The sequence below is a fragment of the Apium graveolens genome, chromosome 4 (genome assembly GCF_009905375.1).
Source record: "Apium graveolens cultivar Ventura chromosome 4, ASM990537v1, whole genome shotgun sequence".
Lineage (NCBI taxonomy): Eukaryota > Viridiplantae > Streptophyta > Magnoliopsida > Apiales > Apiaceae > Apium > Apium graveolens.
Window position 1 is genome coordinate 80,941,304 of NC_133650.1, and position 24,927 is coordinate 80,966,230.

The window sequence follows — 24,927 nt, forward strand, 5'->3', positions numbered from 1 at the left end:
TAAATAATCCTATCCTAAATTTGTTTGAAATGATTAAGTGTAGGATTGGAATATAATCCTTTAAAACTTTATCCTATATTTGTTTTGTGGGATAGTACTTGGGATTGGAATATAGTCATTTAAATTTTCCAATCCTATGTTTGTTTCATATGGATAACAATGAGGTGGATTATAATCTTTTAAAAAATGACTTGTAGGAGGGGATAAAACAATACATCCTCCCACCAAACATTAGATGAGATTATAATCCTATCCTCTACTCCAACAAAACAAACATGAGATAGGATAATTTAAAGGATTTTAATCCTTAGATAACCTTTACTAATTTTTTACAAAACAAATTGGGATTGGAAAATTTAAAGAAGTATAATACTATCCCCTACTTAATACCATTAAACAAACATGGCCTTAGGCCATGTTTGTTTCATGGGATTATAATCCTGGGATAATAATCCGGGGATAACTAATCCCATCAAAATTAGTCCTATGGATTAAATAATCCTATTTTAAGTTTGTTTGAAAGGATTAAGTGTAGTATTGGAATATAATCCTTTAAAACATTATCCTATGTTTATTTTGTGGGACAGTACTTGGGATCGAAATATAGTCCTTTAAATTTTCAATTCTATGTTTGTTTCATATGGGATAACAATGAGGGGATTATAATCTTTTAAAAAATGACTTGTAGGAGGGGATAAAACAATATCTCCTCCCACCAAGCATTAGATGGGATTATAATCCTATCCTCTGCTCCAACAAAACAAACATGTGAAAGGATAATTTAAAAGATTATAATCCTTGGATAACCCTTCACTATTTTTTTACAAAACAAACATGGGATTGGAAAATTTAAAGGACTATAATCTTATCCCCTACTTAATACCATTAAACAAACATGGCCTTAGGCCATGTTTGTTTAATGGGATTATAATCCCGGGATAATAATCCGGGGATAACTAATACCATCAAAATTAGTCCTATGGATTAAATAATTATATCCTAAGTTTGTTTGAAAGGATTAAGTGTAGGATTGGAATATAATTCTTTAAAATTTTATCCTATGTTTGTTTTGTGGGATAATACTTGGGATTGAAATATAGTCCTTTAAATTTTCCAATCCTATGTTTGTTTCATATGGGATAACAATGCGGGGATTATAATTTTTTAAAAAATGACTTGTAGGAGGGGATAAAACAATACCTCCTCCCACCAAGCATTAGACGGGATTATAATCTTATCCTCTACTCCAACAAAACAAACATGGGATAGGATAATTTAAAAGATTATAATCCTTGAATAACCCTTCACTAATTTTTTACAAAACAAATATGGGATTGGAAAATTTAAAGGACTATAATCCTATCCCCTACTTAATACCATTAAACAAACATAGCCTTAGGGTTTAAACTTTTGTCCCTATACTTTTCATTTCCCCCAATTTAACAGGCCGCCTCTCTTTTATAAACTTATATCTCTCTTCCAAACTCTTTTTTTTTCTAATTTAGATTCATACATATTACTTAATTTAGATCAAGTAGTTGACTTCATGATTTTAATTTCTTTTGAATGTCGAACAATTTATAATTTGTTGTACGCGAAAACATCTTCACTTTCGTACTTTTGTATTCGGAACTTTGTTGTTCACTATTTAATATCATTTAATTATCTATTACATTTTTTAATATTTAATTTTTCTCGTATATAATCCGTGTATTTTAGTGTACCAAAACGGGTAAATACGAATATATTAGTGTCAGGTTAATGTCACCAAATTGGTATACGAATCCAAATCCGGGTCGGGTTCGGGTTTAAGGTTTGGTATACAAAATCACGAAAGTACACGAAACATTTGTATATGATACGGAACGTTACCAGGTCTAATTGGAACGATACTTAGGTCTACATTTTAAACTGTCTAATCAAATACATAACTATTTATATATAACCATCATCCGTCTTCTCAGACTTACTATTTACCATACTGATTAATGGAATCAAATATATAACTATTTATATATAATCATCCTCCGTCTTCTCAGGCTTAGCACCATACTGGTTAATCAAGTCTTACCATTTTTGTTATTTATATTGTTGATACCTAACCATCTAACTTTGTATTAAAACATAGAGTTAATTGCGGTTTGCAATCCCTATCTTTCATCTAAATTCAAAACAGTATACCTACTTTGTAAAATATAATTTGCAACTTCTAACTTTCAAAATCAAATACAACATGTATCCCCTTCACAATTTTAAGTAATAAATTGGAATTGAGTTGTTTAATATTAATAATTAAAATTTCAAATCAATAAAAATATTTATTTTAATGCATTTTTTACATGAAAAAAAATATATAGTTAGTTCTATTAGTAATACTCTAAATTAATCATAATGCTAAATACTTAAAATATATTTATCAAGCAAAATATATGTTTATAGATATAATCATAAAATTTCTAAATATATCTATATTTTAACTATTTAAAAATTATATTGAGTAAAATATAAAATAATTGACATTAATATTATATTGGGTAAAATATAAAATAATTGACATTAATATTTTATTAAGTAAAATATAAAATAAATGAAATTAATATTATAATGTTTTAAATTATAAAAATAATATTAAACACCTCAATTCCAATTTTATAACTGAAAATTATGAAGGGGATGCATGTTGTATTTGATTTTGAAAGTTAGGAGTTGCAAACTGTGTTTTACAAAATAGATATATTGTTTTGAATTTAAATGAAAGATAAGGGTTACAATTGCAATTAACTCTAAAACATACCATATAATAATCATCTTCACATACAATTATTGACCGACCTATATTTGTCCCGATAACCCACCCAATTACCCAATTAAGACTGTCGTATTATATTTTTTTTGACGGAGATCGACTTTCGTATTATATTGAAACCCACAGTTATTAGTCTTTCATTATAAATTTTAAAACAATTTCTTAATGAACATTTTACTGCTAAATGAAACAAATGCGTATTTCCTAGCCATACAAGTTATCGCTTAAAATTAAAACTTAAAACTCTAGCTACATGCAACACATTATTATTCTTCATGCTGAAAAGAACTATTGTTACCCTCTAGTTGTTAGAACAATAAAGTAATACTTCAACAATTCAGTAGTTAAAATATTCATCCGAGAAGATTTGAGGGAATTCAGACTGCATCTCTTTGTCTTGATTTAAGATGGAATCCACAAATGAGTCCACCGCAGACGATGAACTGCCTTCTGAAAAGTTGTTTTCGCATTTCTCATTCTGCACGGGAACTGGAGGACAGCTTGATGGTACTACCATACCTTGGGCCTTTGGCTCCTCTTGTTGCTCTAGATCTGTCAGGAGCGATAGGTCGCTGAGAAGAAAGTCATTCCAGCCAGAGCTAGAAGACTGCACTGACTGAAGCAGAGATGATTGCCATGCTAAAGATTGAGGAGAGCTCAAGTCTGTAATATGACATGAAGCTAATGACGTAAGTGGAGACGAGATTTCTTGGTTAGTAACTTGGAAAGAAGTTTCTGCGTTCTCCCATACATAGTTGTTGCCAAAGTGGTTGTCCTGAACTTCTTCCAGCATTGGCCTGCTGAGCATTGTGGGAATTGCGTACTCTGTTGTGACTACAGATGCTTCTGGTTTTGGCATAAAGTTGTTTACGAAACCATTAAGTGGATCAGCATGGTTTCTGGAGTTGGGAAACGGGCTGATGTTTCCAAAATCTGTTAGGACATGAGAGATTGGCTTATGGGTTACAGGATCGATCCCCATCTTCATTAGCTTCTTCCGCAGTTTTGTGTTCCAGTGGTTTTTGACATCATTATCTGTTCTTCCAGGCAAGTGTTTTGCTATTAGGGACCATCTACATCCAAAAACAATAATAAATTAAATGAACACCGAGTATCCATTGATAAAAAGGGAAAAATGAACAGAGGTTCCTATAGCAATTGTCTTTTAGCAGCAACATAATATAGCAGATTCCATATGAAGGGTATTGGCAAGCCTTAAATCTAACCTCAGAATTTAAAAACTCCTTCATTTAAACTTTATAAAAAGAAAAGGAAGTCTGAAACATATATTTTATTTGTTTTTTACTTTGCGAACGTCAGATGAACATATTGCTTCTTGGCTAGATCTAAGTTACTTGGTAGGTTTGAGCTTGCCTACATATAAACAAGAAAAGTAACATGAAAAAACACAGATATGTATATAGACCTTCATGAAAAAGTGGCAGATTAGTAATCTAGCTAGAGTGAAATGTAATTATGAAACAACAAATGAACTGTGCATGCCACGCTTTTTTTTTAAGCTGAGAAATGTGATTTTTTAATTACCATGATGAGGTTCAGGTATATCAGAAAGAGACATAAAGAGGCTCAGTAAGAGTAAAGAGTGCAAGGGTAGAGAAACTGTAAACCAAAGCTCTAGGATTAACTTAACAAAAGATATCTTACTGTAACTAATTAATTTTTGTTGCTAAACCTTACTGTAACTAAACTTTGATTCACCAGAAGATTGAAAAGAAATAAATTAAGAAGCAACCTACCTGCTACCTACAGCTTGGTGAAGGACTAAAATGTGATTTTCTTCTTGAGGTGTGAAAGCATCATGCTTAAGATCAGGCCTCAAGTAATTAGTCCACCTGAGCCTACAGCTCTTCCCGCATCTGTTGAGTCCTGCATACACTCAACAACCAAAAACGGTTAGACAAAGCATGAAACAAGTCTGGTAATATATAATTTTAATAACACTCTTGAAAACAAAATTAGCACGTATAAATGATTAAACCTGCTTTCTCCGGAACCAAGGTCCAATTGCCAATCCCATGGTTGGCTACATAAGCAAGTACCTTCGCATCTTCTTCTGGGGTCCAAGGTCCTTTCTTTACATTGGACTTGTCACAACATGGAGGTCTTCCCATCACAGTACAATTGTAAAACAAGCACACCTCACAACCAAAGGAAGGAGTAGTACAGAATTACTGGTGGTATTGATGTAATGGTGATGCAATTAACAGAGAAGCATAAGTAGTACATGTATGGAATCATTTAAGAAGTGACTAAGCAGAAAAGGCATGAATATGGCTCCCAAATTAACAACAATTGCATGAATTTATCAACTCATTAAACGTTTTTGCGATATGAAAAATATTGCATGAATCTTCTCTCTCCTCTACCCCTTCTCTCTCTCATGTGCTTCGCTCCAACAAGTGGATTACTCTATTTAGGTTCATTTTGAGTGAGTTTTTTGTAAATGTTTTAACAAACTAACGGCATCTAGAAGCATGCGAGGAAACATTCATAACTATATAACGTTCCTAACTGTTAACAGTTCTTTAAATTTTATTAATTCCATGAATTATACATACCAGATCCATTTTGCATCCTTTTTACTTTGATAAATATAATTGGGGACTCATGAACATGGCGCAAGGTGATTACAAGATTAGGGTACTTCTCCTTGCTTTTGTTTTCTAACTACCAAATATTATCGCTCTTCCTATGATATTTAAGATAATCTCTCAAGCCAACTGTGTATAGGGAATCTTTTTATTAATGCATTCACTGATAACAGATGAATAACCCACTGAGTGCATCTCAGATTATATTGGTGCTCACTTCTCGTTTGTGGTCTTTAGTTCATAACCCTTGGCATGAATCCATCCAGAAGCATAATGCTTTTTACCTTTAATCATCCATGGTAGCCAAAGACACTAAATACAAGGCATGAAAACTTTTTACACCATCTTAAATACTAACTAGTTCAATCTAATTTCATAACATTTTTTTCTTACAGGAACAAAAACAGAATCACTAGTGTTAAAGCAATGCTAAACCACTACCTAGTATCAATCATAAGAAGATGGAAGTCCAAGTACACATAGTACAAATTCATGATCATCAAGAAGTGAGATGAGAACCATCAAAAAAATTTGAAGTATCAACTATTTCTTGTACAGTCCATTTTATATCCAGCTATTTTACTTGCAGAATCAAAATTCATATATAAAATTTCCACTTTGATGGAATTCCAATTAAAAATCACATAAGTAAAATTCAACATACCTGCATTACTGCATACAAATCTCTAGCACAGTCAGACAGTTTTTCATGTCCTTTTTCTGTAGGCAAATTAATGTTTGACATTTTTGTTTGGTCATAGAAAGAGGGATTGAGGAATAAAAAGGGAACTTAGCAGTGTAATTTAGAAAGACCTTCTGGAAAGGGAAAGACAATCTATTCACCCCTTTTCAACTCAGACCAATACATGACTAGAGCTGCAACATAGTTACTACCTGTTTTGTCTATATCAAGATGTGCTTCGTACTTTAATCTCATAACACAGAATTTGAAGATGCTCCTCATTTTTTCAATGACAAAATCAGGCCTATGTAAAAATTGAGAATAATTTTCACCCAAACTCTATATCTATATAAGCCCTTAACAAGGGACTTAAATACACTATTAATTTACTAAGAGTAACGAATGCCTAAAAGCAACTCTTGCCTAAATGCCAATAGTCACTTGATCCTTAGAGTTTCTTATTACATTATTATAATGTAAATTGTAATAGCACGTATTATAGACTAATGTATATTCATACTAAGAAATACTTAGAGAGATTGAGAGAGACCTGAGAGAGAGAGAAAAAAATAGAAATGAAAATGTCTAACTAACTTTCTTAATCTGTAAGATTCCACATCTGTTTGTTTATATACTATTGATACTACCTCTAATATTATGACAGTTGTACACATTGACTAAGCATTGACCATAACTAACTAATCAACTAAAAGCTATTGCTAATTTCTTTTGTATTGGCATTTCAATATGCTGCATAATATCTTTGGCCTCCCCTTGAACAAACACTGTTGAAACTTGTGCTTGTGCATCATCAGCATTATGCCCCCCACAAATTGGAGACTGTGGTGGAGGAAATAAACCCAATTTGTGTGCAAACTTGCAATGCAGCAACTTTCCCAGACCCTTGGTAAATATATCTGCCAAATTTTCTTTAGTAGAAATCTGATGCACAGCTACTAACCCTGAAGCAACTTTTTCTCTAATAAAATGAACATCAAGCTCTATCTGTTTAGTACGGGCATGGTAGACAGGGTTAGCAGTAAGGTCTATAGCAGCCTTACTATCACAGTATATTGCAATTGGACCTGAGAAAAAAAGATGAAGTTCTCATAGCAAATTAAGAATCCATAAAACCTCACAAGATGCATCAGCAAAAGCACGATATTCTGCCTCAGCTGAACTCTTGGAAGTCACATGTTGTTTCTTGGATCGCCAAGAAATAGTAACAGGACCTAGAACCAGACAATATGCTCCTACAGATCTTCTATCATTTGGATCACCTGCCCAATCACTATCACTATAAACTTTTAACTGTAGATCATTAACGGCTGGGAAAAAGAGACAATGGCCTATTGTACATTTAAGATATCTGAGAACTCTGACTGCAGCTTCTAGATGCTTAACTCTTGGAGCATGCATAAATTGACTCAGAAGTTGGACAGAAAAAGATATATCTGGTCTGCAAGTATTAAGATAAATGAGTTTTCCAACCCAAGCTTTGTAAATAGAAGGATTGGTCAACAAAGGACCAGACTCCTCATGATCATATAACTTGAGATGAGGATCCAAAGGAACAGAAAGAGGTCTGCAATCCAGCAAGCCTGCTGAAGAAAGAAGATCAGTAATAAATTTTTGTTGAGAGACAAAAATACCTGTACTGTTTCTGCATACTTCCAATCCCAGATAATATTTAACAACACCTAAATTCTTTATTCCAAACTTAATATCCAACAAATGCTTCAAATGAGCAATTAATGTGGCATCATTACCGGAAATGAGGATGTCATCTACATAAATGAGTACCACAACAAAAGAGCCATTCTAATGCAATGTAAACATAGAGTAATCAGTCTTGGATTGAACATATCCTTCATGAATTAGGAAAACAGTTAACTTTGCAAACCATTCTCTAGAAGCTTGTTTTAACCCATAAATGGATTTGACTAATTTGCAAACCAAATTTTGAATTCCAGAACTATTGATGTATCCCAAAGGCAATGTCATATAGACCTCTTCTTGTAAAGTCCCATGCAAAAAAGCATTATTGACATCAAGTTGCTCTATGATCCATCCTTTAGCAGCTGCTATAGCAAATAAACTTCTAACAGTGACCATTTTTACTACAGGAGCAAAGGTATCATGGTAATCAACCCCTTCTGTCTGTGTGTACCCTTTAGCTACTAACCTAACTTTATACCTTTCAATCTCACCATTTGCTAGATACTTGACTTTGTAGACCCACTTACAGCCTATAACATGTTTACCAGGAGGAAGGGGAACAAGATCCCAAGTATGATTCTGTTCAAGTACTAATAATTCCTTTTGCATTGCTTGAACCCATAAAGGATTAGACACAGCTTGATAATAGTGTTGAGGTTCAACAACTTTACTAGAATTTTCCAGAAAAACAAATTGTGTTGCATCTGTTGGAAAAGATGATAAGAGAGTAGTAAAATGTGCTTTAGAAGCTTGAACATTGATGGAGGATGGTTTTGCTTGATTTGATAGCTGATAATCTGACCACCATCTAGGTCTAGTAATATTTCTAGTAGACTGCCTAAGAACTAGATCAGGTACAGAATAAGGGACTAAATCAGTACTGATACTAGTATTGGAATCTGAAACAGGGTTAGGCTGTATATTAGTGTTGGCTTTTAATCGCAGCGGAGGCATGGTAAAATACTTTTACACACATAAAATCCAAATAAAAGCATATAAATCGTGGTAAAAACGTAGGGATCGATTACTAACCTTTAATATGCGATCCAAAAGCAACGATCGGAGATCCTTAGCAGCTGCTCCTCAAACGTGAAGCACTCCACCGGTATCCACCAAGAAAACGCCGTTAAGGAGGAGAAGGAGGTGGAGAGAATTAGGTTTTATAAAAATTGGGGTTAGAATAAAAATAGGGTTTATAATAGTATATTTATAGGCAAAATTTTCAGCTGAAATTTTCCCATAAATATTATTATTATTATCCCATTTATTATTCTCATTAATAATTAAAACACCTTTTAATTATTAATCCTTTTTCTAAACACTTTAGAAATAATTCTCTCTCTTGATTTAATTTCCAAAAATTAAATCCTTTAATTAATAATATTAAGAACTTTTCCTAATTAATTTATAATCAATTAAATCTCATTTAATCAATTATTAAATTTTCCAATTAATTATTTATTTCATAATTAAATAATTATTAGCCATTATTAATTAATTCCTCCACCATTAAATTATTCTCTTTTTATGGTGTGACCCTGTAGGTTCAATATTAAGCCGGTAGTAGAAATAAATAATAATAAAACTATTTTATCATTACTTATATAAATTCTCTAATTTATTAAATATGATTAATTAATTAATCACATTTATTCTACATCGTGAGGGATACTTCTCAGCATATCGCGACTATCCGGATAATACGAATTCACTGCTTAGAATACCAAGAACCTATTCAGTGAATAGTTACCGTACAATAAACTCCTTTTACCCTACAATGTCCCGATTAAATACAAGACATGGATCTCGTATCAAGCCTATCTAATTTAATCACTTGCTTTCCATTTACTATGCTTAGTTCTATGCAAATCAGAAACTCCTTTCTAATTTCATTCACTCTGGCCAGAGATTCCTGAACTAGCATAAGTGGATCAGCCTTGAACATTCTCTTCCTTCATTGAAAGGGGTAGATCCTTTATTGATCATACACTATCTTCGTGTACAAATTCCTATACCCAGTAGAGCCCTAATAATTGTCTCTGGAGACTAAGAACTAAACCAAAGTATAGTTCAGTGTACACAAGATGACTATAAAGACCTCAAGTCTAAGGATACTTGTACAACTATCACTATGTGAACAACTGCTGACAAGTGAGTGAACTCCATCAGTTGTTCAGCTGTGCGAGTCATGTTCAGTGAACGTATTCTATAATAAGCACCTACATACTAGCTATAGTGTCACCACACAAATGTCTATGAGAACAGACATCCTTCATAATGAAGCAAGCATAGTATGTACCGATCTTTGCGGATTATTAATTACCAGTTAGTAATCCTATGATCAGGAACTTTTTAAGTTTAGAGTTATCATCTTTTAGGTCTCACTATTATGATCTCATCATAATCCATAAAAAGCTTTACTCTAAACTATGGTATATCTTATTTAAACACTTAAATAGATAAAGCCCGTAATAAAAATAAAACAAGTCTTTTATTAATATCAATGAAATCAAAACAGATTGCATAAAAGTTATTCCTAAATCCTAATACATGATTGGACTTAGGACATATTCCTTTCAATCTCCCACTTGTACTAAAGCCAATCACTCTGGTATCTAATACCCATCTAGTCTTTATGATGATCAAAGTGACTTTCATAAAGTAGCTTTGTGAGTGGGTCTGCTATGTTGTTATGTGTGTCAACTCTATTTCAATACAATACAAGAAATGTTACCGCGCTCCCACTAACCCTTTTGTAGACACATGGTTCATCTACGTTTTTGATAAAACCAAACTCTTTGATTGTCTCATCAAAACGGATGTTCCATCTACGAGAAGCTTGCTTTAAACCACATATGGTTCGCAGCAGCTTACACACTAGGTTTTCATTTCTCTTGGAAAGAAAGCCATCTGGCTATTTGCCAGATCTCATAGTCGTAGTAAGCAGCATTCGCAAGCAAAATCCGAACTCATTATAACAGGGCTACAGGTAAAAGGTTTCATCAAAGTCAATCCATTGCCTTTGTTTGAATTCTTTTGCCACAAGCCTGGCCTTAAAGGTCTCCACCTGGCCATCTGCTCTAATCATTCTCTTATATACCCACTTGCACCCAATAGGCTTAACACCTTCAGGCGCTTCAACTAGAGTCCATACTTGGTTGGTATGCATAGATTCCATTTCGGATTTCATGGCACTATGCCATTTCTCTGAGTCAACACTACTCATAGCCTCATTATAGGTCTTAGGGTCGTCTTCATCAATGATTGACAACTCATTGTCATTCTCAATGACAAGGCCATAATACCTCTCAGGTTGGCGAGACACTCTCTCTGACCTACGAATGGGTTGTTCCACAGAAGGTTGTTCAGTCTGAACAGGTGTTTCCACTTGAACCGTATTAGTTTGTGCTTCTTGAACTTCATCAAGTTCAATTTTGCTCCCACTATTTCCTTCAAGGATAAACTCCTTTTCCAAGAAGGTAGCATGTCTGGAGACAAACACCCGATGATCGGTGTAAAAGTAATACCCTAAAATCTCTTTAGGATATCCCACAAAACTACATTTTACGGATCGATATTCCAGCTTATCTGGGTCAACTTACTTGACATAAGCTGGACATCCCCAAATCTTAACGTGTTTAAGACTCGGTGTCCTTTCTTTCCATATCTCATACGGAGTTTGAGGAACAGATTTGGAAAGCACCTTATTCAGTAAATATGCTGAGGTTTCCAATGCATAACCCCATAGGAATACTGGAAGATTTGCATAGCTCATCATGGACCGAACTATGTCTAACAAAGTTCGATTTCTCCTTTCAGATACCAATCTGGAGGCGTCCACTGGGAGACTATACCATTTACTTTGATATAATCCAGAAACTCTCCATTCAAGTATTCACCACCTCGATCTAATCGAAGAATTATAATACTATATTTGGTTTGTTTCTCCACTTCATACTTATATTCTTTGAACTTTTCAAAGGCTTCAGACTTGTGTTTCATCAAACACATATCCGAATCTAGATCTATCATCTATGAAAGTAATGAAGTATGAAAATCCACCCATGGCTTGCTTAGACATTGGTCCACATACATCTGTGTGTACCATTCCTAGCAAATTTGCAGTCCTCTCTCCATGTCTACTAAATGGAGACTGTAATGCCACTATAAAGTGAGATTTTCATCATCCCTTTTCTTTTATTAGTTTGTTCAATCTGAAGTAAATTATGTCACATATATGCAGACCATTATTTAAAGCACCACGTCCATAAATAATATTATCTCTAAGAATAGAACATTTATTATTCTCAATAATAAATGAAAATCCAGCCAAGTCTAATATGGGAATAATATTCCTCACAATCGAGGGAACAAAATAACAATTATTTAAAAAACAATAGTCTTGCCCGTAGGCATATGTAAATGAAATGATTCTACATCTTTAGCAGCAACTCTTGCTCCATTTCCCATCAGTAGAATCACCTCCTCTTCCTCAAGAGTCCTACTTCTCCTTGGTCCCTGCAACAAATTGCAGATTTGAGAACCACAGGCGGTATCTAATACCCAAGTAGAAATTTGATTTAATGACATATTCACTTTTATCATGAACATACCTGAATCAGAAGCGGCAGTCTCACTACCCTTCTTCTTCTTTAATTGTGCAAGGTAAACCTTGCAGTTCTTCTTCCAGTGCCCCACCTTATTACAGTGAAAGCAAACAACTTTGCTCTTGGGGTCTTCAGCTTTTGGTGGAACCGGCTTTTCTTCACCTACTTTCTTCTTCTTGGAAGGGTGCCTCTTCCTTTTCTTAGGATTGGAACCTTCACCAATTAGAAGAACAGAACTCTTCTTAGGGGGAAAATTCGATTCCGCAGTCTTCAACATGTTGTGGAGTTCAGGCAGGCTGACATCCAACTTATTCATGTGAAAGTTCATAACAAACTGCGAGAATGAACTCGGAAGCGATTGCAAGACCAAGTCTTGGCTCAGCTCCCCATCCATGGCAAAACCTAGTTGTCCAAGACGTTCAATCAAATTGATCATCTTAAGTACATGGTCATTCACAGATGATCCCTCAGACATCCTACAACCGAACAGCTCCTTCGATATCTCATATCGAGCTGTCCTCCCTGCCACATCATACAACTCTTGTAGATGCATGAGGATAGTGTGAGCATCCATATGCTCATGTTGCTTCTGTAGCTCAATGTTCATGGAAGCTAGCATGATGTATTGAGAAACATTTGCATCATCTATCCATCTACGATACACAACATGTTCATCATTATGTGCATCACTAGCAGGTTCAGTAGGCTTAGGTGAGTCAATCACGTATTCCAGCTTCTCAATCCTAAGAACAATTCTCAAGTTTCGAAGCCAGTCAGCATAATTAGGACCAGTCAATTTATGAGCATCTAGTATGCTCCTGAGTGATAGTGCAGAAGACATGACGTACAAAGTAAATCTGTAAATGATAAACACATAACAACACTTAGCAAATATTCGATTTCATTTTTAAAACACTATATGAATCGGGTCTTTATTCATAAGTGGCTCCCACTAGTTTACCTAATTTATTCAACCCCCTACGTGAAAAATTAAGCATTCATAATGCTAGTAGGAATAGGGATCCTACATTCCATTACACAACCCCGGCTGTGGCACGAAACGCCATGTAATGTTCAATAGGCAGACAACTCTTATCAATTACATCTAATGTTATTCCCTAATCAAACTTTAGCCTCTTGAATAATTGAGTCACGTCTGTGGCACGACAAACTCAATATTCTAAGTCAAGTCTAACCCAACATTCCGTACAATTGAATCAGTCCCCAAAGGCCCACGGCTGTGGCACGTACCGACCTTTAGATTCTTATTCAATGTACACATCTCTATGTAATAGACAAGTATTTCTTATTTCAAAATCAAAGCCCTCGGCTGTAGCACGAACCGACAATGATTCAAAAATAAGAACTACTTTTCTATCATGTTGGAAGGCTATGACCGACACAAGCCCGTTGTGTCATTGACCAATTACTACTTGATATTATTTAATTTTAGAGGGATTATATTACGTTACAATCATAATCATATTATAAAGAAATTCTTCCTTTTAAATTAAATATTTCAAATCAATAATCAATAATCAGATGACTCCCAGATCGGGTGGAGCATTGTCAAGAGGCGTCACTTAATAACCCTTTCTTACAGATAGAAATCTGTTGTTGACAGAATCATCCTTTCTCTCATATCGAAAATTCATATTCAATTACGTGTTTCATAAACACAAGAATCTCATGATTGTATTCATAATATTATTATTAAGGTTATGAAATAATTTCACTATACTAGATTGTCTAACAAGCGCCTTATGTTCATTTAAGTTCACCTAAATCTATCATCGCATGATAAACTAAGCATATATCACATATATAAACATGAATAAACATCAAGGTAGACATGTTACATCATCCAGCATATTAGTCTAAGCATTATACATCTCTATGTATCACATGAAGCATTTAAAAGCAGTTAAAACAGTTAAAAACAGCTTTAAAACACTTTCGGAAATATAAACAGTTCAAAACTTTTATATAAACTAAAATTTGATCACACCATTAGATCCGTCTCGGAAAAACGAATCCAACGATATATTGCACGCCCAAAACGGAGTTACGAAACTCCCAGAAAATCAATTTTAATGTGGACAGTCGGGCTGTAACGCATTACAGGAACGCGTTACAAGCCCTGTAACGCATTCCGGTGATGCGTTACAACCCTTTTAAACAATTAAAAGGTGTAACGCATTCCGTGAATGCGCCACAGGGTGTAACGCATTCCCGGAATGCACGACACCCCTTTCCCTTCTCTTCAGCAGCCGCCGTTGCTTTCCTCGGTTGCCGCGCCTGACAGTTCTGTACCTTGTACCTTTGCTTTTCTTTAATATCTTTCCGTGCAGTAGCACCAGCAGACAACACAGACAATACAAACATATATATATATATATATATACTATATATACATATATTTATACTTATTTAATTACGAATTTTAATTGCAACAACTTCAAAAATTCATAATAAATAATCTATACATCATAAAATTATGAAAAAAATACCCAGACGATCTACAACTCTTGTAGAACCCAGATCAACATTCAAAATTATTCTGAGAAACGATTTCTCATCAGACAAAATTAATCCATGATATAACTTGTAAAAATCATAATTAATTCATACAAGCACATAAAATTCTGAAATTTTTACCACAGATCTATATGCATACAACCTATGCTGTGATACCATTGTTGGATTTTAATCACAGCGGAGGCATGGTAAAATACTTTTACACACATAAAATCCAAATAAAAGCATATAAATCGTGGTAAAAACGTAGGGATCGATTACTAACCTTTAATATGCGATCCAAAAGCAACGATCGGAGATCCTTAGCAGCTGCTCCTCAAACGTGAAGCACTCCACCGGTATCCACCAAGAAAACGACGTTAAGGAGGAGAAGGAGGTGGAGAAAATTAGGTTTTATAAAAATTGGGGTTAGAATAAAAATACGGTTTATAATAGTATATTTATAGGCAAAATTTTCAGCTGAAATTTTCCCATAAATATTACTATTATCCCATTTATTATTCTCATTAATAATTAAAACACCTTTTAATTATTAATCCTTTTTCTAAACACTTTAGAAATAATTCTCTCTCTTGATTTAATTTCCAAAAATTAAATCCTTTAATTAATAATATTAAGAACTTTTCTTAAGTAATTTATAATCAATTAAATCTCATTTAATCAATTATTAAATTTTCTAATTAATTATTTATTTCATAAATAAATAATTATTAGCCATTATTAATTAATTCCTCCACCATTAAATCATTCTCTTTTTATGGTGTGACCCTGTAGGTTCAATATTAAGCCGGTAGTAGAAATAAATAATAATAAAACTATTTTATCATTACTTATATAAATTCTCTAATTTATTAAATATGATTAATTAATTAATCACATTTATTCTACATCGTGAGGGATACTTCTTAGCATATAGCGACTATCCGGATAATACGAATTCACTGCTTAGAATACCAAGAACCTATTCAGTGAATAGTTACCGTACAATAAACTCCTTCTACCCTACAATGTCCCGATTAAATACAAGGCATGAATCTCGTGTCAAGCCTATCTAATTTAATCACTTGCTTTCCATTTACTATGCTTAGTTCTATGCAAATCAGAAACTCCATTCTAATTTCATTCACTCTGGCCAGAGATTCCTGAACTAGCATAAGTGGATCAGCCTTGAACATTCTCTTCCTTCACTGGAAGGGGTAGATCCTTTATTGATCATACACTATCTTCGTGTACAAATTCCTATACCCAGTAGAGCCCTAATAATTGTCCCTGGAGACTAAGAACTAAACCAAAGTATAGTTCAGTGTACACAAGATGACTATGAAGACCTCAAGTCTAAGGATACTTGTACAACTATCACTATGTGAACAACTGCTGACACGTGAGTGAACTCCATCAGTTGTTCAGCTGTGCGAGTCATGTTCAGTGAACGTATTCTATAATAAGCACCTACATACTAGCTATAGTGTCACCACACAAATGTCTATGAGAACAGACATCCTTCATAATGAAGCAAACATAGTATGTACCGATCTTTGCGGATTATTAATTACCAGTTAGTAATCCTATGATCAGGAACTTTTTAAGTTTAGAGTTATCATCTTTTAGGTCTCACTATTATGATCTCATCATAATCCATAAAAAGCTTTACTCTAAACTATGGTATATTTTATTTAAACACTTAAATAGATAAAGCCCGTAATAAAAACAAAACAAGTCTTTTATTAATATCAATGAAATCAAAACAAATTACATAAAAGTTATTCCTAAATCCTAATACATGATTGGACTTAGGACATATTCCTTTCAATTAGTAGCTGAAGAATTGACATTTGTATCTGAAGAATTAACATCAGATGTTGATGTTGATGTTGGTGTTGGATTTGAGTTGTCAACAGAAGTATTAATAGGTAAAATGGATGAATCATTTCCATTAGAAGAACCATTAATGAAAACTGAAGAAGATAAATCTTGACCAGCCAAATACCAATCTTTAAATGTGTGTAGATCAGTATTGAAATTAGATGAAGATTGTATAGGGGAACACATGTTCATGAAATTTAACATGTCTGCTGACAAAAACAGTATGTGTAGAAAGATCAAGAAGTTTATATCCCTTTTGATGGAAAGGATATCCTAAAAACACAGATTTTATTGCTCTAGAAGCAAATTTATCTGAGGGATGCACAGAAGCAAAACAGAGAAAACCAAAGGTTCTAAGTGCATCATAATCTGGTAATTTACCATGTAACATCTGAAAAGGTGATTTATTGTGTAGAACTGGAGTTGGAATTCTATTTATGAGATATGATGCAGTAAGAACACAATCCCCCCAATATTTAGAGGGTAAGCCTGATTGAAATCTTAATGCTCTAGCCATTTCTAATAAATGTCTATGTTTCCTTTCAACCTTTGCATTTTGTTGAGGAGTGTATGGACAAGAAGTTTGATGAATGACACCAATACTAGAAAGAAAGGAGCTGAAAGAATGACTCATGAATTCACTACCATTATCAGATCTTATCACCTTAAGTGATTTATGATATTAAGTAGCTACATGACTCACAAATGTCTGAAATATACTAAGAATCTGTTGCTTGTTAGGCATTAAGAATACCCAAGTTGCTCTAGTATAGTCATCAACTATAGTAAGAAAGTATTTGCAACCTGTATTTGTAGCTATATGATATGGCCCCCATATATCCATGTGAATTAAAGCAAAAGATTCCGTAGAAACAGAAGCACTGAACTTAGGAAAAGGTATTTTATATTGTTTAGAAAGAGGACATACAGGACATTTTTTGCTACAAGGTTCAGATTGAACAGAAATTGGAATATGACTAAGTACATTATCAGGTATGTGACCTAGCCTCATATGCCAAAATTTTGATACAGAAATTGGAGAAACAGTAGTTACATTTGAAAAAAATGAAGGACTGAGAACTGGAGAAGCAACAGGATCAGCAATGCCTGCAGAAGATGAAGGAGAATGAGTGAAATAGTAAAGTCCTTGAAATTGATTACTAGTAGCTAGTAGTTTCTGATGCTTCTGGTCCTGAAAAATACATTGATTTTCCAGAAAAGAAACAACACAAGCATGATCTTGTGTTAGTTTGGAAACAGATAGAAAATTGCAATGAAAATCAGGAACAAATAATACATCCTTAAGTATGATTGAAGGAGCTAAAAACACTGTTCCTATTTGAGTGACAGAGATTATGTGTTTGTTTGGAAGAACAATGTGATAAGGCTGTGAAATGAATCTAATATTTGTCAAAAGAGTTCTATTAGAACACATGTGGCTTGAAGCTCCAGTATCAACAATCCATAGGTGTGTGGAATGTTGAAATGAATATGTATGAAAACTGTATACCATACCTGCCATGGTATTGACATGATCCTCAGGAGAAGAGTTATTCTGCTTATTCATCATGAGCATCATCATCTGATTCATTTGTGTCATTTGACTCTGCAATTGCTCAATAGTTGGAGAGTTTACAGATTGTGATCTCCCAGAAGCTGAAATGGGAGTCTGTAAAATACCCTGCATTGGTGGTTGTCCGGAGAAACTCTGTGGATAAGATAGACTGGAAACATTCAAAGCTTGAGGTAACTGCCTGAAACCAGAAGAAGCATTAGTAGAAGTAGTGGTAGATGTATTAGGATTCTGAAATTTCCCTTTTCCTTTCTTCTTGTCTGGATAGCCAATGAGTTTATAACATTGTTCCTTGAGATGTCCTTCCTTATGACAGTAAGAGCACTTCAATCCAGATTTAGAAATACCAAAGGATTTACTGAAACCTCCAGATGTATTGACAAATTTCTGTGCATTACTATAAGCATCAGAAACTGAACCCAAGAAAACACTAGGAACATGACTACCTTGCTTCTGCTTTTCATCCTGGTTTATGAGAGAAAAAGCATGAGACAAAGTTGGCAAATGAGACATCATTAACACTTGACCTCTGGCCACAGCATAACTATCATTCAATCCCATACGAAACTGAAGTAGTTTCTTTCTTTGTTCCCTTTCTTCTTGTAGCTTTGCAAAATCACAAGTACATCCACATTTGCAAGCATTTACTAGTTCTAAAGCTGAATATTCATCCTATAAATTCTTCAATTTGTGATAGTATATCTCAACAGATTTATCACCCTGTTCTAAGGCATGAGTATCTTTCAACACTTGATAAACTCTATGACCATTCACACTGGAAAATTGTCCATGAAGCTCTTCCCACATTTCTTGAGTTGAAGTAACAAAATCCATTCCATTGCTTATCTCATCTGATACAGTGTTTAAAATCCAACTAATCACCATGTCATTAACTCTGTCCCATTGTGATTTAAGAGGTGAGTTTTCTTCAGGCTTAGGATATGTACCATTAACTAATCCAAGTTTGTTCTTGGCAGATAAAGCAATAGTAATAGATCTCTTCCAAGGTTCAAAGTTCTCTGTCCCAGTTAGTTTCTTGGAAATAAGAACTAGGCCTGGATGATCAATGTTTTGCAAATACAGAGGATGTAGATTAGATTCTATTGAAACTTCTTCTTCAACTGGTGGTGGCGGTGTTTGATTACTACTGCTGCCATTATTACCAGTCACAGCATTTGCAAAAGACATCTGAGGTCGAATTGCAGGTCTAATTGTACAATTGTAACCTATCATGGTGCATCAGCAAAATCAAAACAATTCTATTCGATTCAATCAGACAAACACTTTGTAAGCGTTGAATTGATACATCTTATCATATCACAAACAACAGATTTCAACTAGAAATCAAGAAATTCTACTAAAATATCACCAAATAACGACGGAAAAAAAACGATTTGATCGATTGCACCTGTCTCTGAGATCGTGATTTGATTGAAAATCAAGTAACAATGCTTCGTTCTTCCATGAGATAAGCTTCGATCTTGATTTTCTCCTACTGTGATACCATATAGACTAATGTATATTCATACTAAGAAATACTTAGAGAGATTGAGAGAGAGAGAAAAAAGTAGAAATGAAAATGTCTAACTAACTTTCTTAATCTGTAAGATTCCACATCTGTTTGTTTATATACTATTGATACTACCTTTAATATTATGACAGCTGTACACATTGACTAAGTATTGACCATAACTAACTAATCAACTAAAAGCTATTGCTAATTTCTTTTGTATTGGCATTTCAATATATTGCATAATATCTTTAGCCTCCCCTTGAACAAACACTGTTGAAACTTGTGCCTGTACATCATCAACATTACGTATAAACAAGAATTACCTGAACAATGTCAAACAGACCATATTATTAACTAAATAATAAGAAATCTAATATGAGTTAAACAATTATATCACATATTCACTGACCTGAAATATGACATGCAATTGATTCCAATAACTATGACTACTGGTACTTCTTTAATAAATTCCTGCTTATTGATGATCAGACAATATGCTTGATGCCTAATTTCATGTAGGGGAAAAAAGGTAGAAAAAATAGAATTATATTATTTTAAGTTGTTATGATTCATGAAACTTGCCAGAGCTTGCTCGAACGAGTACTCATTACAAACGAGTACTCATTACATATTGTTTGTATCATCGAGACATCAACACCAATAGTCCATCAAATTTATCGAGCTTCCCCCTGGACCCTGGCCTTCTCACCAACCAAATGGCTAAAACCCATTATATGTTGGAAATAGAATATCTGCTGCATATATATATATATATATATACAGGGTTTTCTAATGTGTGTCAAAGGACACCGAATAAGTACTAACTCTGATTTTGGTGTATTTTGATTGCTCCTCTAATCATAAATTTTAATGCATTTTGATTGCTCCTCTAATCATAAATATTGATGGACCTCTGCATTTACAACCCGTATATACAGTATAGCTTTCGTAAGATGAAAAGAACAAGTAGGTAATCGAGATTGTAGAAGAATGAAAAAGATGGGCGGACCCAGACCTTTAGAATCACCTGGGCTTAAATTTAAGCCTGAAATGTAGGAAAAAAATCTTTTTCCCTGGTGCACTGTTTACTTGTGCCATATTGTACAAATTTCTAAAGTAAAATTTTTTAATATTTTTTTCATCATTCTAATATATTAAAAATGCTATATTTTTTTATAATTTAATAAGATATTAGCTATTGAAAATATTAATGTATTGCGATAACTTAAAAAATCATTAGAAAGGGATATAAAAATTGAGTATTAAATAATTAATAACTACATTTATATTAAGAGCTCTTAATATTTTTCAAAAGAACATAAAATATAATGATCCAGTAGTATTTCATTTAAAATTAATGTTAAAAATAATATTAGATTCTACATACAATATTAAATGATAATAAAAAAAATAGGAAACACTGTTTTGTCATTTGTATTCCTTGCCATCATTTATACATCAACGAAACACTCGATAAGTGTATACTTGGTGATGAAGATCACATTTACAAGTTGGGCTAACACACGACTGAATCTAACTTTACTCATTATTAACGGCATATTTAGACAAAATTGAGAATGTCACCTGGCCCCCACCCCGGCGTTTGGCAACATGCATGTGTGGTGTAAAGTGTTCTAAAAATCGGTTTAGGCCGCGGTCTAGACAGTGGTGATAAAACGTCCAGACTCGGACCTAAGCGGTGATTTAGGCGTTTTTTTAAAAAATCGGGATTAAGCTGCCTAGGCGGTCAAAAATCGGTCCTAGACGGTCGAGGCGGATAATAATTAAAAAAATATTTTTTTTACGTTTTTATAATTTTAAATCATTAATTTCATAATTTCACACAATATCATGTCAATTTATAATATAAAGCATTGGTGAGAAATAACAAGTAATCTAATATATTTATTTTCTCACTTAAAATATAAAAATAACATATTATAATTAATTTAAAAGTGTGAATTAAAATATAGTTAATATTGTAAGCTCAATAATTAGCACATAACGCATGTCAAATGTGTATATATTTTTTAATACCATTCTAATTTCTTTTTTCAAATAAATATTTAACATGTTGATCATTATATAATTATAAAAATTAAAAATAATACTTATATTCTTCCGATTAATGTTCCGATTAATCGGTCCGATTAATCGGTCCGATTAATCTCCGACTTACCGATTAATCGGTCCGATTAATCTCCGACTTGCCGATTAATCTCTCGAAAGTACCCTCACCGTCCTGACACGCCTAGCGATTTTGTAACACCGTGCAATAATAGATTTTACCAGATTAATAAGATGATCACAGTCTTCGTCTTTAAAGAGTTGTTGTACAGAAAGACCCTTTGTTTGTAGACTATAGTTAGACATGTCAATTGTTCGTTGATAATCCCGGTTTACCCCGGGGCCTTCTCCTGGCCGGGCCCGGACTCAAACTCCTTTTGGACAGCGACGGTGGCGGCGTGCGGTGTAACTGTAGGGATGGAATCTACAAAACAGAACCGGAGGGGGGTTGCGTCCCCGCGACACCTCCGGCGTGAGAATGAGAAAGGGATTTTAAGGAGAAGAAGGGAAAAGTGGGGATTATGCGAATATATTTATGGGGTGTACGTGTGTGCATGTAAGTATTCGTGAGAGAGAGAGTATGTAAGATTGTAACCTGTAACCTTCCTTCTGTTCTACCTTTTATAGGCCTCCTACTAGGGTTTAGGGGTTTGTCCCTTTTCATCTGGACCGTAGGTTGGCCTTTTGGACTGTAGGGCATCTGGACGCCTGGGATGCGTCATAATTATAACGACTCGTATACTTTTATATTATTTAAAAGTGTAATTAATAAATAAATAGTTAAATAAAATATGTGTATTGGTTCCGATCGCTATGTGTTATTTCATTATGATCCCTGTGTGAATAAAGGTGTACCGGGTTGTTTGTGTAATTAACTATTGAGTTGTATCGAATCGTTTTCACTTTTTAAAGTGAATTTAGTGCAAATTTATTTGCATAAATATTTGAAATGTCTCTAAAATTGTATTTATGGTTTCATAATTACAATAATTATTTTTAGGATTTTATAAAATTGAGAAATCAATATTTTATTAAATATTTATCTTTAAATGATTTTCTGAATGCTTTTATTTGTAAAATCCATATTTAATTCTATAATTCTTCAAAAATTATGAAACTCATATTTATTAAAGTTTGGGATATTCTGAGAATTTTAAAATTATTTTGGAAATTTTCGGGATTAATTTCACCCGCACGTTGTTTCAGTTATTTGTTAAAAGCGGGTAAAAAGTGCATTTTAAAAATTATTTTAAAATTTCGGAATTTATGTTTTTGTGAACTTCGGGATATCTCTAATATTTTAAGACTATTTTGATAATTTTCTGGATTTATTTTAAGTCTAAATCGGTTCGTTAAATTTGGATCTCGGGTTAAGTCGAGCCTCAAAATCCTTATAATTGCCTGAGGGGACACGTGTTCATAATTCAGCAAATCAGTTGGTGCGTGTTTGTGTTGGATTGGTGAGAAAAATAAATAAATAAATAAATTATATCAAAAACACACGCGCAGATGCACACCCACCTCTCCCCTGTTGATTTCTTGGAACTCTTGCTGAAATCTCTCTCATATCTCTGTAATCCCTCTCTCATCTCTACCTATCGTTGTTTCCGGCGGTTTCTGCCGCCGTTGCTTGGTAGTTGCCACGGCCGAAACCTGCTTCTCTCCGATTTGCTGTTCGGTAACAGCCTCGAAGTGATTCCTGTTTGTTTATGTATGTGTATATACATAAATATATGGCTCTCTGTGTGTGCAGCTTAGCTATTCCTTTCTGTGCCGCCTGAGTTTCTCTGTTCCTGTTGTGTTTTCCAGCCACTGTCGATTTGTTCCTTCCGGCCACGCGCGTGTGCGTGAGCTGGAGGTTGGTCAAAGTTTCAGATTTTTATTATTCCACTGATTTATGATGAAATTGATTCGATACTTGCCATATTATTTATTCAAATTGTTTTAGCAAATTCGAGTAAATTTTGTTGGTTAAGAGAACGTTTATTTCCCCTTATTCGGGAATTCATTGGTGAAATTCGTATGGAAACCCGACATATTCGGGCACCGACGAATTTTGCTGCCGTCAACAATGATTTTCGATGAGTTGACGGTGGGCGGTGATGAATTTATTCTGAGTCCTAATTTTATAAAATGAATAAAACGAGTCATGTAATTAGTTTCGTATGTGAATAATTGTGGAATGGTGAAAATTGAATTGTGATTGGCTGTATTGACGTCGATAGTGTTTCGACGGGTTAGTCCGATAAATAGAGGAGTTGCTGCCCAATTTCCGAAAAAAAAATCAAACTACGGAAATACGGGAGCGTATCCAGTAATTATCGGGCCGTCGAACGAGTATATATAAATATATATACGTTGTATACGAAATTTGATTATATGTGGTGGCAAACTGTTCTGCCAAAAAGTAATAACCCTAATTTTTGTTAAATGACGAGTATACGTATTTTCTGAAAACGAACACTGAACCGGTTTCTCGAGAGCGTGAACCCTGACTGTGGGATGTGTTATTGTATTGTATTAATGTATATAATTACGAGTCGGGTGTCGAGGATATGTTAAGCATACCTAGACGTCTAACGTAGGGTATTTCGACCCTGTAGGTTATAGTCGAGAACCTGAAAGTGGACGATGGACTAAAGATAACCTAGTGGTCAGTCGACGAGCTCCTTAGAGTTCCAACAGGAAGACCTGAGTGTCGAAATCGAATCCAATGGGATCTAGTGATTGGACGTTAGAGCCTGAGCAGCAAAGTCGGCTCAGAGTTGATCAGTAATAGTTGTAAAGCCTTGTAAGGCAAGTATTTCTGAACTTTTCTTCAAGATATATTACCAATGTTTTCGAACTATTTTATAACATGTCGCTATTATTCAAAATAACTCTTGTTTACATTGCAAGTGCATTAAATTATTTACCCTTGAATCCCTGATTTTTCTTGATCTTGAGC

The 24,927-nt window shown here is 34.0% G+C and overlaps 3 protein-coding genes across 3 annotated transcripts; all 3 read right to left on the reverse strand.

The window, feature by feature from the left end:
• Positions 1-2,933: 2,933 nt before the first annotated feature.
• LOC141716789 (transcription factor MYB35) lies at positions 2,934-6,547 on the reverse strand. The gene is made up of 4 exons (XM_074518965.1): positions 6,083-6,547; positions 4,806-4,965; positions 4,564-4,693; positions 2,934-3,879 (listed from the first exon to the last, which is right to left on the reverse strand). Exons 1-4 carry the CDS (start codon positions 6,161-6,163, stop codon positions 3,144-3,146), a joined length of 1,107 nt encoding a protein of 368 aa, XP_074375066.1. The 5' UTR covers positions 6,164-6,547; the 3' UTR covers positions 2,934-3,143.
• Positions 6,548-17,509: 10,962 nt separating this feature from the next.
• LOC141718673 (uncharacterized) lies at positions 17,510-18,961 on the reverse strand. Its single transcript, XM_074521052.1, has one exon. It carries the CDS (start codon positions 18,959-18,961, stop codon positions 17,510-17,512), a length of 1,452 nt encoding a protein of 483 aa, XP_074377153.1.
• A 111-nt stretch (positions 18,962-19,072) lies between these two features.
• Positions 19,073-19,633, reverse strand: LOC141718674 (uncharacterized). The gene has a single exon (XM_074521053.1). The coding sequence runs from the start codon at positions 19,631-19,633 to the stop codon at positions 19,073-19,075; it is 561 nt and encodes a 186-aa protein (XP_074377154.1).
• Positions 19,634-24,927: the final 5,294 nt, after the last annotated feature.

Coding starts and splice junctions, on each gene's coding strand:
- LOC141718673 (XM_074521052.1), bottom strand. CDS start 18,961: ATGGGATTGAATGATAGTTATGCTGTGGCCAGAGGTCAAGTGTTAATG.
- LOC141716789 (XM_074518965.1), bottom strand. CDS start 6,163: ATGTCAAACATTAATTTGCCTACAGAAAAAGGACATGAAAAACTGTCT. Junction 4,694..4,805: donor CTTGGTTCCGGAGAAAGCAG/GTTTAATCATTT, acceptor GAGTGTATGCAG/GACTCAACAGATGCGGGAAG. Junction 3,880..4,563: donor CACCAAGCTGTAGGTAGCAG/GTAGGTTGCTTC, acceptor TTTTGGATGTAG/ATGGTCCCTAATAGCAAAAC.
- LOC141718674 (XM_074521053.1), bottom strand. CDS start 19,633: ATGATAGGTTACAATTGTACAATTAGACCTGCAATTCGACCTCAGATG.